Source organism: Poecile atricapillus, chromosome 3, assembly GCF_030490865.1.
Source record: "Poecile atricapillus isolate bPoeAtr1 chromosome 3, bPoeAtr1.hap1, whole genome shotgun sequence".
Classification (NCBI taxonomy): domain Eukaryota; kingdom Metazoa; phylum Chordata; class Aves; order Passeriformes; family Paridae; genus Poecile; species Poecile atricapillus.
The window spans coordinates 111,455,571-111,469,220 of record NC_081251.1 but is presented as its reverse complement, the minus strand read 5'-3'; the positions used below and the strand labels follow the sequence as shown (position 1 = coordinate 111,469,220).

Here is a 13,650-nt window from a genome sequence, read left to right as displayed (position 1 = left end):
CTGAATTGAACCTGGATGTGTCAAGTGGTCCAGAGCTCTGTTCCTTGCATTGTGTTTCTCAAAATTGCCATCAGTAAAGCTGACAGGATTTAATCTGATAAAATGGAGAAGTTTCCAGGGCTGTTTGGTGCAAGGGAGAATGACAGTGGCATGGCACAAGGCATGATGGTATTGTAGCTTCTCTGTGCAGGACTGTTAAGAATCTCAAGATTAAAATAATCTGTACTATGCTGTGTAGTTGTGAAGTGTGTGTTTATCTTGTTTTGCACTTTTTTGAAATTAAATAGTGATAATGACTGCATTTTGAAATGTAGTTCATGATGGAAACACCTATCCCCAGCCTGTCTTTTGTCCTGAAATTTTGACAGCTCTATTGTGGTACTTAACAATATCTTGAAGTATACAATGGCAAAGTGTACACATTCCTCAATTTTTAGTATTTTCCTATACCATCTCCTACAAAATTTACTAGATTTGTCCATTTAAAGAGACTAATCCTTTAGGAAACTTTAGATTATACAAGGCAGCTCTGTTCTCTGTGTGGTTTCTGTTGCACTTCATTAATTGCAGACAATAGCTACTGATTTGCTTTATTTTGAAGCTTGAACTGTATTGTTTGGATACTCTACCTCCTGCCACTTTACTGAGACTGCTTCACCTGGTTTTCTGACTGGTCCAAGTCTGTTTGTTGTCTGTTGGCTCTCTCTTTCCTGTGTGAAAATAGAATGTATCTTAGTTTTTGTAGTCCTGTTTTTTGTAGCTATTAATTTGGTACCATAGGGCCCATTGCATGTCCCTCCTGAATCCCGACACTGTGCAGTTAGCTGGAAAGACTTTGATGAGTTTAACCTGATTTTCCCCTTTTTTGATAAGTCAGTTTTTGGTTCTTGTTTATGTAGAGGATGATAACCTTCCCAGCTAGCTTCAGTCTGTGACTGTAATTGTCAGTTTGGAAAAAAACCTTAGCAATAAATTGAGGGTTTTTTCTTGAGCTCAGGGAGTTTTCAACTCTTAGTGCCAATTAACACTTCCTGAGGTACATGGAATGGTCTGAGGCAGAGCCAGGGGCTGTGCAGCTCCATGTACATCACTCAGGATCCCAAATGAAGTGATTTAGGTCCTGTTTGGGGTAAGCAAGAGAGGAGGATGTCCAAAGTTCACTTTACTTTTGTGCAACCACTGTAAGACTCAGGTTATGTTGCTTCATGTGTGTAGTATAAAATTCTAAATATATATATAATGTATATGTATAAATAGATACCAAAAGAGCCAAAAGCTATAGTTTCTTATAGTTGAAAGAGTTCTAGCTTTGTATTTCCGATGTTAGATGGAAAGTGTCTGGGCAATTATGAGTTTCACTGAAAGAAACCAACACAGGTAGCTAAGTAATTTTCCTTTAAGTAAGAGTTTTCCTTGTTTTTCAAAAGCAGAGTGTAGGGTTTGAAGAATAGTAGTCATGAAGGAATGAACCACAGGTGTGAAATTCCTTCTCGATTGCTGTAGAGATCTGAGTGTTTCTCCAGTGCTGATCACTTTTAATTGGTATTTTTATAGGACCAGCTTACGCTGATCTATCATGGCATCCAACAAATTTGTCATTAAGGTAAGTAGAATGTCATAGCTTAAAAAAAAAAGTGTGCAATACTGTTGATACTAGAAGTGCATTCTTCAGGCTTCTGGTCACAGTAGCATACTTTGAGCTTTTCTCTCCCTCTGGAAGCAAACTTGGAATTGCTGCTGTGTCATGATAGAGTGTGTCTGGGGTCAGCTGAGAATTAAAATGCTGTAACTAAAAGTGATTAGTTGTACAGTGAGAATTAGAAACTGCATGAATTCTCAGCAAAACACAATTTACTACATGAAGTAAAATTTTGTGTGGATTCTTTTCTTACTGTAATCTTGTAATATGATTTATGTACTTCCCAGGTCTAAGGGTTCCTGGTTTAAGGTGTAGCAAAGTTCTTAAACTGTTTGTTTTGTCTCTTTTTTTGCCTCTTTTTCCATTTTCAGGGATTGGTTGTTTCATGTGCAGTAAAATGCCATTGAAGTTAGTTTTGCAAACAGTCCCAGACTTTTGGTTATGTGCTGAAGAGCAAAGCTTTTCAAAACATGCTGTAATAAACGTAGTACTTCACAATTCTACTACTGTAACCACAAAAGCTAATCAATAAATGAACTGAATTGTGAGTAGCACAACATATTCTCTTGGAAGTGTTTTTCCAGGAATTTTCATTAACACAACAGATATTTCTTCTGTGGGTATGCTTGGAATTTTTTGGAGGGCAGCTAGAAAATCCTTCCTAAGTGATCAGGCTGTGAAAGCTGTTGAAGCTTGGTTTTGTGGGTAACCAACCTGTTTAATGAGAAGACCAAGCACTTAATTTTTGTGTGTTATGTGTTCTTTTCCAAGGAAAACTTCTGTCGTTTAGTGGGATGTTTGCTTTATATTTCTACTGTTTAACAGGATTGTAAACCTTCAGTTAACAGTATCATATTATTCAGTGCTGCTGAGTTGATAGAGGGACTTACAGGAGAAATATCTTTGATTTTGAGCACATTTTAGCTGATGCTTCTGAGTCTGTGCACCACTGATGTGGATAACAACAGGAGCTGAGGCTGAAGGCATTGCTTTTATCAGCAGGGAACTCTTGATATAATCAATATTTATGTAAGTGAGTTGGGATGTCTTGACTCAATAAAGAGCCTGAAGACATTTGGTTTCTGACCTGCATCATTACAGCTTCATTATTCAGCAAGGATGTGTTACTGGCATTCAGCAGGGACCTTGCAATCACCAAGTTTAGCCCTGACTCCTTGAGCAAGGGCTAGGTTCTCACTAAGGATGTCTGTAGGTAAGCAGTATCACAGATAACGCTGATGTTTATTATTTATTTATTATTATTTATTATGATATTTAGCTAATGAAATACAACTTTTTCTTTCTTAGAGTATTTGAGAAATGAGAGTAAGTTTTTGCAGGTACCAAATGCTAAAAATTAACTTTACTTTGGCCTGATTGAAATTCACTTTGTGCACAAATTCACATTAACATGGGATTTTGTATGTCAAGTTTTGCTTCTTTAAATTCACTGGATTTGTACTTCACATGAATATTTTCTAAGACTTTTCAGCTTTCACATAAGTTTTGCAAGGAAGATCCCCATGCAGAAGATTCTCCATTAAAAACTATTCCTGCTTGTCTCTGCAGGTGGAGTGCAGTACTCTTTATTTTAGATTCCTTGTGTTTAAAATTGATGGGAGCATTTTACTGAGTCTGAAAACGTTCAGGACAGATGTGCTGGAGCAGGTCCACAGGTGGGACATGAGGATGATAGAGGGATGGAGCCCCTCTCCTGTGAGAAAAGGCTCAGAGAATTGGGATTGTTCAGCCTGGAGAAGGTGACCTAATTGTGACCTAATTCCAGTACCTGAAAGGAGCCTAAAAGAAAGGTGGAGAGGGGCTACTTACTAGAGCATGTAGTGACAGGAAAAGGGGGAGTGGCTTTAAACTGAAGGAGAATAGGTTTAGATAAGGTATTAGGAAGAAATTCTTCCTTATGAGGGTGGTGATACACTGGAACAGGTAGGCAAGAGAAGTTGTGGGTGCTCCATCCCTTGAAGTGTTTAAGGCCACTCAGAGCCCCATCCAGTCTGGCCTGGCCTAGTGGAAGGTGAAGGACATTAGAACTGGAGGAGAGATGGTTTCTAAGGTCCTTTTTAACCCAAACCACAGTGACTGGTCAGTGCATCTGTGATTTCGTAATTCCATGTTTCAGGTGCCTTTCCTCTTCTTCTACATTCTCTACTTCTAAGCTTTTAGATTTTGTAAAACTGTGTATGTGAATCTTTCTGATAAGAGAAAAGGTTCAGGTTATCAGTCTGTCAAATCTTAGCCGACTATCAAGTAATTAAGTGGAAACCTCTGATTTAACTTCGCTTCTTATTAATGTGCGTTTTATTTGCGGATCTCTGCACCCTGGTGTAATGGTCGGTTTCTTCCAGTGGAGGGAGCAATTGGTCTGTTTTTGAGAGGCGATCATAAGCTTGGCTTTATGGGCAATTAAAAGGGATTGAAATAAACTAATTGATGCAGTAAAATAGCTTTAAACCTTAATACAGGAACTACACTTAGGTTCTAAACACACTTGCTTCACCACCAAGCAGCTGGATGATACGGTCTTGTGATTTGCAATAGATAATATTTTATGCAAGTTAATTTGATCATCAATTTTCTATTTTATTTTATATTGATACTTCATACAGCATTGCGTAGTAAAATACCCCCAGCATATGAACTTAATGAATCTCTGTGTGTTGCTAAGATAGTTTACTGCTGTTCAGAGAAATAAATCTTAACATTAATTGGTAAGGCTTAAAGCAAAATCTTGAACTCTATATGGATTTCAAAAATAATATCACTAGGGCCTTGTTTAAAACGTTGGAAAAAGTATAAAGAATTTCTCTTCCAGAATTGTGTTAATCGACTTTATTCATGCCAAACTGCAGAACTAAATATAGTAATTTTTATGGCTGCAATAGAAAAAAAATCATTTACTGTTTTCTGCAATTCGTTCATTTGCCAAAGACGGAAGAGTAACTTGTTACTACATTTCAATAGCTCAGCTCCAAGGGAAGCTTTTTTTACTTTGTTTTCTACTTGGAGCACTGTTCTGTCTCAGATTCTTAGGCCTTAGATTAAAATAATTGTAGTTTTCGTGTTCCCTCTGTTCATGCAGCTCACTCTGCAATTGATTTTTCATCATTGTTACTCCTTGTTACCAATTTAAATTATTACATGCTGGACACATATGTAACTTTTTTGATCCTTCCTACTAATTTTTTGCTTTCTTTAAGTGGCAAGTACATTTGAAACAGTAAGCACAGCTTTTTGTTTTATATTGGGAACAAAGATGGAAATACTGGATATCATTAGACAGAAAAATGACATTGGGATTGTAATATGATCAGTTTGTGTACTTTATTTTTTTACATTGATATCTTAATGTAATCATTAAGATACTGACTTATAACGAAAGGCATCCTAACATCTGTCCTTTGAATCTTAGGAGTACTCCATGAAAGAATGTGTAGCAAGAAAATTGATTATAGGCTGGAGCAGCAGGTAGAAGGAGATGGAAAGCCATGTTCCTGTCACACAGTGTCCCAGTATGGACTGACAGCCCTGGCTGGGTCATTTTAGGGTCTGCTCACACACCTGTGGATTGACCTGGGTGTGGAATAACAGATGAGAATTTATTTTGAAGTATATTTTGTTATTTCCGACGCTTTCTTTTTTTAGCTGCCAGTTGAAATATAATAGTGACAGTGCATTGGCAAAGATTTCTTCACCAATTGTGCCCTTCTGGATGATTCTTAGGTGACATCTCAGAGGGCCTGACAGATTAAAGTTCACATTTCTGTGAAATGTGTCCATTGAGTTAGCTGATCAATACTCCTCAAATATATAGTTAAACCATAATACTTTGTGAGGAAATTATGTGTTCTTCTTGGGAGTTGTTTGGAGAGAAAAAAAAACTATGGAGATGAGTCGGTTTTTCTATCTGATTTTATTTATCTCTGCTCCCATATAGCGAGTGATAAAGAATAACAGATGTGTTTACTGCTTTATTAAGTCCACAGATACTTGAGTGCAGTGCTCTCAAGTGGAGAGCAAGGATAAGGAATGCTGTTTGTGTTTAAAGTAAATATATATTGTGACTGCTCAGAGTTATGAGACTGATTCAACAGCTGCTTTTTTGTGTACATAGTTGTGAGTGTGTTAGCATTCTGAGTTTTGGTTTGAGAATTAGGTTTTTTTTTAGAGAGTACCTAGTCAAATTAACCAATAAATACTGTATTTCTGATGTTAATGTCTTTTCCCCTTCACTTCAAAGTGAAGACATTTTGTATGTGAAATTCCTGTTGTTGGAGTACTCATTCACTTCAGTTTCAATAGAAACATACTAAGATTAGATTTCTGTGATTTAAATAGAATTTTCTAAAGTATTCTAAATCTAAACTCAAGGTACCAGTGTTCTCCAAACATAAGGGTTGTTGAGTTTTACATGTATTTTACATGTATTGTGTGTTATTATATTTGCTGTTTGGGTCTTTAAAAATTAAGAAATAGTTATGTTAACCATTAAATAGTGGTTTTCTAGAGATGGATCTCTCCTGAAGTAGTATTTCTCTGAACAGCTGGAAATACAGGTGGTTGCAATTGGTATTAACAAGTAGCATTGCACTTCACTCAGCTGTCATATTTGTTTCTGTATAAATGGATAAAATAGGATACTTGTCTAATAGGGCTTAGAAGTCTTAAAGAAGATGATGAAAAAGGGGCAGGAAGGAATGTCATTTAAAATAGGAAGTGCAAACAATAATAATGGCTGGAGGGACATCTATTTAGTTCTCTTTCTTAATGCTCCATTTAATTCCCAATTTCATGGGACCAGATATGGAATGGCTAAAGTGATGAGTAAATAAGTTCCAGAAGAAACAAAAGAGGAAGTTGGGAGGTAGAAGGGGGAGGAAAATTAAGTGTGCAATATAATTCTAAATCTCCTGGAGTCAATGGAAGTTTCCTCACTGACCTCAGAGGATTAATTTTCAAGCCTAGGGAAATGATGAGTGGATGAAGAGCTGAGAGATTAAAGTGTTAGCAGAAGGAGAAAAGAATAGGAAGCCAGAGGGATAAACAACAATAGTGGAAATACTGCTTTCATGGGGATCACTTCAAATAAGGAATAAAAGGATCATTCAACTTGCATTACTTCTTTTGGTAATTCAAATCTGGTTAGTTTTTAAAGTGCCACTTATGCATAAAAATCAGGCTTTTTGCTAACTGTGAGCACTATGGCAGTGATATGGGATTCTAAATACCCACCATACTAAGTAATGTGTATTTTTTTTTTTTAAATCTAATTAATTCAAAGATGTAAGTTCCATGACACTTGCCATGTACTTTATTTCTGACCAGCACTACCAGATTTGACACCTCCACTGTTTGGCTTCATGGAGATCCTGGTGGTGCTGCCTGCTTGACCCCAGTGTCCAGCCCTGAAGGAGTAAAGGATGGGAAACTCAGACACAGACTCGAATCTCCCTGAGTCCAGCAAAACATGAGGGCTTAGGAGCGATGCTGCGTGGGGTCACCAAGTGTCTTTAGGTCCTGGGAGAGGCTTCAGCTTACGCTGAAGGTGAAATTCTTCAATTCTTTCCACTGGGTTCAGATGGAGGTTAGTAGGCTGGGAGGTAAAGAGATCCATGTTTCATGCAGTACCTGGTACAAACAGTTTCATGATGGAGAGATGCAGATTTTACTCTTGATGTTATGATAATGAGGATTTATTAAAATGCTTTTTAATAATTTTTCATGTAGCCTCTCCTTTTGACAATGTAGATGGATTCTAGTACGTGGGAGTTTATCTGAATATTTGATGAAAGAGTGTATTCTGACAGGACTGTGGAGTAAAGGGGAGAAGAGTGACTGACAACATGTTTTTCTTCTTTCCTGATGTTTCATCCGTCTTGTTCACAACTTCCTTAAAAGGCATCTATTTTTAATAGCAAAATTATTGCTTAGTTTCAATTCTCAAATAAAAGCTTCGTTTCTGGACATTTTGTGTTCCAGTTGCGGGACATTTTGTGCTCCCTTCAGCGCTTACTCAACCGTGACTTGGCAGTATTTTTCTTGAGTCAGTAGCCAGACTTTTCCTTAAATAATGGTACTGTAGCACATGGCCCCCTGTTTCACTGCTGTGCTGCAGTCATGGCTCTGCATGGGCACCGGTGACGCTCAGCTATTGTGAAAACCCTTTAAACTGCTGATAAAATGATGACTCATGGTCACCTGATGAAAACAGATTCATTACCATGACTCCAGAAAGTTTAGCTCCCATGGAAGTGTTTCACTTCCCACACTAGTTCTTCTAAAAGAGATGATGCTGCAGTTATTTTCTAACAGTTGACAGCTGCCCAATTAAGTGTGACAGTGTGGTTGGCAAAACCTTGGAATTCCAGACTTCTTTTAATAATAGTTTAAGGAACTAAAATCTGTATGAGCTGTGAAGCAGTCACCAGTGTTCTTCACAGTGTTACTTGGAGTGATTTCTAATCAAATTATACATTTTGGATTTCTTTTATCAATACTGAATTAAGTTCTTTTTGCAGTGGCTCTGACCCAAACCTCACTGGAGTCAATGGGTTTGGGATCAGAGCCTGTAGGAGTATATTGGTAGCATGCCGTAGCTTAACTGAGGACCCGGTAATTTATTCCATAAATGGTCTTCCTCAGTCCAGTTTATCTGTGTTTTTAATGTATTGTGTTTGTCTATAATGTCAGTGTGTAAGAATGTTAGGTTGGAAAAATATGGAAAAGTAATACAGCCAAATAATAAAATATAAATTGATTTTAATTGCAGTATGAAACAAGGAAAACTATATCATCTGTGTTGCTGACTTGGGATTCCCCAGGGACTGTGAAAGGATGGGTGAATTAAAATAGAAATATGAAAAAAACCTGTTACATTAGACTTGGATATGAATGATTTTATATTATAAGGCAGAAAAAGACTCTCAACAAGGAATTTGAATGTAGGGTAGTGTGAGTTGGCTCATTCACACTTAAATGATCAGGAGTTTGGTGATTTTTGTCTTAATGTTAAGAGGTTTCCTTCTTTTGACTGGAAATATTTCTGAAACACAATGCTTAAGAAAGTCACCATATTAAATTACTCCAAATGTGTATGATTGAAACTTGCTACAATAATGACTAATATAAACAGATGTTGACTAAGTTATTTGTGCTTTAAAATTTAACATGCAAACTCCTACATTTTTTTGGTTACATTTTAGAAGTTATTTCACTTCTGCTTGGGTTTTTTTCTCATTTATTTTCCACCTGACTCATTTTAAACTTTGATGAGCATCACATATTTATTTTGTGTCAAAAACTTGTCTAGTTTGAAAAATAGTTTTATTAAAATTGAAAATTAACTTTAGATATTAAAAAAAAGGTAGAAATAAGATAAGTTTCTGAGGTGTTTTAATATCAATCATATAAACTTTGTCAACAAATTACATGTGAAAAGTCATGGCTTGTTTGTGTGGTGGTGTTTGTTTTTATCCTGAATACCTCTCTACCATTTTCATTACCACAAGCAGCCTCGTAATGGAAAGACAAAGTGTTGCAGATTTAATAAAGAAATTAAGTAATAACATTAAAAATCCCTTTGAAATACAAGCCCCAAAATGGAGTGAAGAGGTCTCTTGATTGACAGAAGAGAACTCTTACTGCAGAACACAACTTTGGTGCAGTGTGTCTGTATTGGGGCCCTTCTGCTGTTGTGCCGTGTTGTTTTTTACAGAATCCATCTACTTCTGCCTTTGTGTGACATTGCTTGGCCAAATGAAAGAAAGAATAAACACCTTTCTGTATTGCATAGGAGTCAGATCAGCTGTGTATGTTCATTTACTCACACAGAGATGTGGTGAGTGAAGGCGGCTCTTGCCAGGCCATGGTGTCTGGCCCTTCACATGAAGCTCACCTCTTGTTTATTTCCCTGCTTCAAGGAGTGCAGTGCTTTGAACGAAGCCTACACTAGAGGCAACTCTGCCTTCTTACTACAAAACAGTGTTTGTAACTAACTGAAAGCTTTTCACTTGGGAAAGTAGGAAAAAATAGTTTGTGATCTAGCTCATGTGCTGACGTTTTGAATCAAAATCTTCACCTCTGTGATTTGAATGTTTTCTTGTTGGCTGTGTACACTTGGCTAGGGAAGTAGGGTCCATTTGTGAAGCCTTAAGGGCAAGTGCCGTCCTTGGGTTTATACTTTTTTGTCTTTGACCTTCACTGAGGGTTCTTTGCTGTTTTTGCTACAGGTGTGTTTTACAGACAGATCCTCTTGCAGGAAATCCTGAACCTCCAAGCTTTGGTAAAACTGAGATTTTATTCGTTTTTCTGTGTAACTTGCCACGTACTATGAGATAGCATTCGGCTGGAGAATCACTGTAAAAATGTTGCATCAAAGCTGATTGGAGAATAGTCAGTTGTTAGTCTTGAGGGAGAGTGAGAACAGAGATAAGGAAGAGTGACACAGTGGTTTCCACCCAAGAAAATGTGTCATAGCCACAGAACATTTTCTCAGCATTTTCATACCGCTGATGACTGAGTTACTTCAATAATACTATCCTCATTTTACTCTAAAAAGTTTTGCAATAAGTAAGCCAAACTAAGCTCTGTTCTGTGTGCAAGGTCCTCTTTGCATGTCCCTGCTTAGTTTCCAGGAATTAGTACGATGCCTGGCATATCTGACACCACTCAGCTGGTGAAAAAACAGTTTATATAAGGTATAGTTAAATACAGCCTTTCAAGCTCGAGCCAATATTCCCCTGTTGTAAACTCCGAGGATTGTCTTTGTTCATTGAATATCCCAGTGATTTAATAGCGCTCATAATGGACCAAATATACATGGCTGTGGTTTATCCTGCTTTATATCACACAGATAGAGGCTGAGAGAAGAGCAACATATAGATCTGAACCGAAAATATTTGCTGAACTAAAGAGTTGGGAAAGAGCTAACTCTTGGGCCATTAAAGAGGATCTGTTCAATGCCAAGATCCTAGGATGTGACAGTTAGTAGGGTCATGCAGAATATAACTTTCCCTTCTTTATTTTGACATTCCTGTTGCATAAAAATAGGAAGGAGAGTCATTTGAGCTGGACCAGAGTGTGCTGCCCTGCCATAATAAGGTAATCTTCAGCAGTGGAAAACAAACCTACAAAGAGTTATTCATTCCCTCTGTGGTATTGTCTGCAAGTCTCTGGTTCTCATTTGCCTGGGTGTTAAACTGACACAGTCACAATCCATGGTTCAGGGAATTTACAAACAACTTGGATGATAGGATTAAGCCTGACACATCAAAAGTTGAAAATGAAACCCGTAATTTAAAAAAGCAATCAAACAACAACATATTCTCATCTCAAACAGTGACTACAGAGTGTTTGGAGCATAACATAAAGTAGCTGAATAGCAGATTCAATCATTGGTGATTAAATCATTGGCTGCCATGGGTGGAATAAAAGAGCAACGTTGGTTAATAGATTTCTTCAGAGAATTGATAGAATTTGTCACTAGTTTTAAATGTTTATGTCAGTTTATGTGTGCTTCAGTAAATTGAATTGAATATTTAATTTTGCTTTTATTGTTTGGTGGAAACAGGGTGGTGTGTAGAGATGACCTCAAAGGACAAAAAAATGTGAAGGAAAATGTGTCTTTGTCTATATCCCTTCACCCTGATAATTGGCAGGAATTTTGATTTGTAGAATATTTGGAGGGTACAACTAGGGGTACTTTTTGATTATGAACTGGAAAGAGATTTAATTACAAATGCTCAACATATTCTACATAGTTCAGAAAACTCTCTTTGCTAATTTGAAGCCATTTTCTGTAGGGTTATTAGAGATGGTTCATTTGTTGTTGCTATTTTGGAAAGGCTTACATTATTAAGCATGTAGGAACTGCTGGGATTTAATCTGGTTTTGTAGATTCTTATTTGAACTATGATACAGATTTTGGAAAGGAAAAATCCAATTATAAAGAATACAATAAAAATATTGTAAGTTCAGAAGTGAAGTGGTACTCGGATATTGTTAGAACCTGCCTTTTTTATCTTCTTCAAGCATCAAGGAATCTCACAGTATTTCAAGCTGTACAGCTAGAAAATCACTTAAAGCTTTCTTGTTGGTAGCCAGTGCTGTGACAAGGTGAGGTAACTGGTTTTCATGTAGCATTATGAGGCAGCATTCACATTCCATTCAGAGAAAATTAAGCTGGCAAAATGTAATTTCCAGATTTGTAAGTAGGCTGGGGTGTTTGAACTGTTACAAGGTTGTTAGGAATACCAGCAATGATCACAGTCTTCAAACCTTATAGAATATTTGATCTTCACTGTGGACTACAAATCTAAAACTAGTTTACAAGGAGAGACTACTTCAAAAATTTTATCTACAGAGATACTGGTGACTTTAACTTGGTACAAGTGGTACTTTCAGAAAAGGCAACATAATGGTATTTAAGAAGGTAAGCTCGTTCACCAAGAGCATCTACTCTGTAGTAATGCCCACATCCAAATTATCTCTGCTGTTGCTGCTGGCTGCCATCATATTGATACTTGGTTTTGAAATGCCCCTTTTTCTCTTTGGATTGCCACACAGATTTGGTGCTTAGGCCCTGCTCAGCGAGTGGCTTGCTCACTGCTCTCATTTAACCATCTGAAAGTCAGTTCAGTGACCCTCAAGATGTTTAGATTAGTTCCCTTGTGTTCTCAGTAATTCTTTGGATCTCCTCAAAATGTCCATATGCTACTTGTTTCAGTCTTGAAATAGTTAGACATTAGTCCAAATCTGTTAAAATATCATTCTGTTTAAATGCTGTGTTACCTATTATCTTTCTAGTGTGGTGAAAAACAGCAAGGTTTTGTCTTCTTTTCTGGACTGAGTGATGGGGGTTCCTGTGTATTTAGGGTGAGGATTCCAGGTTTTTCTGCCAAGTGAAAATACGATGAAAATTCCCTTCTGTGAGGGCTCATTCTCAGCAGCAAAGATCTCCCTTGCTGTTATTGTCATGTTTACAGAAGCACTGTAAAGAGGCTTAAAAATCAGAACTAGGGAAAGGAATAAAGTGAAAAGTGGCAGGCTCAGGGAAGAGGTTGTGGAAGATCTGTCCTAGGGCTGGGAGCAACTGTGGCATAAGCTGTCACCTGTACGACTGCTGTTGAATTGCAGGGGAGTATATAACTTCTTAAATTGCAGATAAATGCAGATAATAAGCATAAAAATGCAAAAAATTGCCATTCACTTCCTGAGGAACAGACTGCACGTGAACAGGTGATGGGATTGGAATGAGTACTCTGCTATCTGAAGAGAAAGGCAATCTGCCACTGAATGCTTGTGTGCTCTGAAGTTTCCCTCTGTGACTTCCACAGGAAGGTTTTGCAGTCTGGCATCGCACACAATAAACTCTCAGGCCTTCCTTTGTTGTTTGCAGCTGTCTTCAATCCATTAATATTTCTGGACTAGAGCAAAAGCCGAATGTTTACAAATAATTCCACACTGAAGAAATGTGTAGCATAATGCTTTATTTACCAAAAAATCAAGCAGCCAGGCTCCAATAAACAGGCCAGTAGAGCTGTGGAAATCTCGTAATGCTGCTTAGATCTGTCTTCCCGGGACATTTCAGCCAATGACCCCTCCTCCGAGGAGTGGAAAGCGGGGATAGTGCACTGCAGTTCTGCCCGGTTACAGAGCCATGCTGCCTCCTCCAGGAAGCTCAGAAGGACCCCTTTCAAGGGTCATTTACAGTTTGTTTTTGCAGGGAATTACCCGTCATACATATTTCTTTTCTATTGGCTCCTTGATCGTTTCTCTAATTTGGGAAGAGTACTTTTAAAGACTTTCAGTGACATGTTTATTTTTCTTAAATACTTATGGAAGAGAAGCCCAGCCTCATGAGGGATGTATGTCCCAAATGCAATTAGAATGACCCCACAGTGGTAATTCTGTTCATTCATTATGTTCCTGATTTTTTCTCTTCTAACTTTAATCCTGTAATTTTAGAGAAGAAACTGTTTTGGAGAGCTTTGATTTCT

At 37.5% G+C, this 13,650-nt stretch overlaps 1 protein-coding gene across 4 annotated transcripts in view; it reads left to right on the top strand.

The window, feature by feature from the left end:
- The window catches only part of SLX4IP (SLX4 interacting protein), an 83,305-nt gene that overhangs the window by 1,999 nt on the left and 67,656 nt on the right, over window positions 1-13,650 (top strand). For all 4 annotated transcript variants that reach the window (XM_058833878.1, XM_058833880.1, XM_058833879.1 and 1 more), the window contains exon 3: window positions 1,555-1,603. In XM_058833878.1, the coding sequence (XP_058689861.1) occupies window positions 1,577-1,603 (27 nt within the window). In that variant the 5' untranslated portion in view covers window positions 1,555-1,576. The remainder of the gene's footprint in view (window positions 1-1,554; window positions 1,604-13,650) is intronic.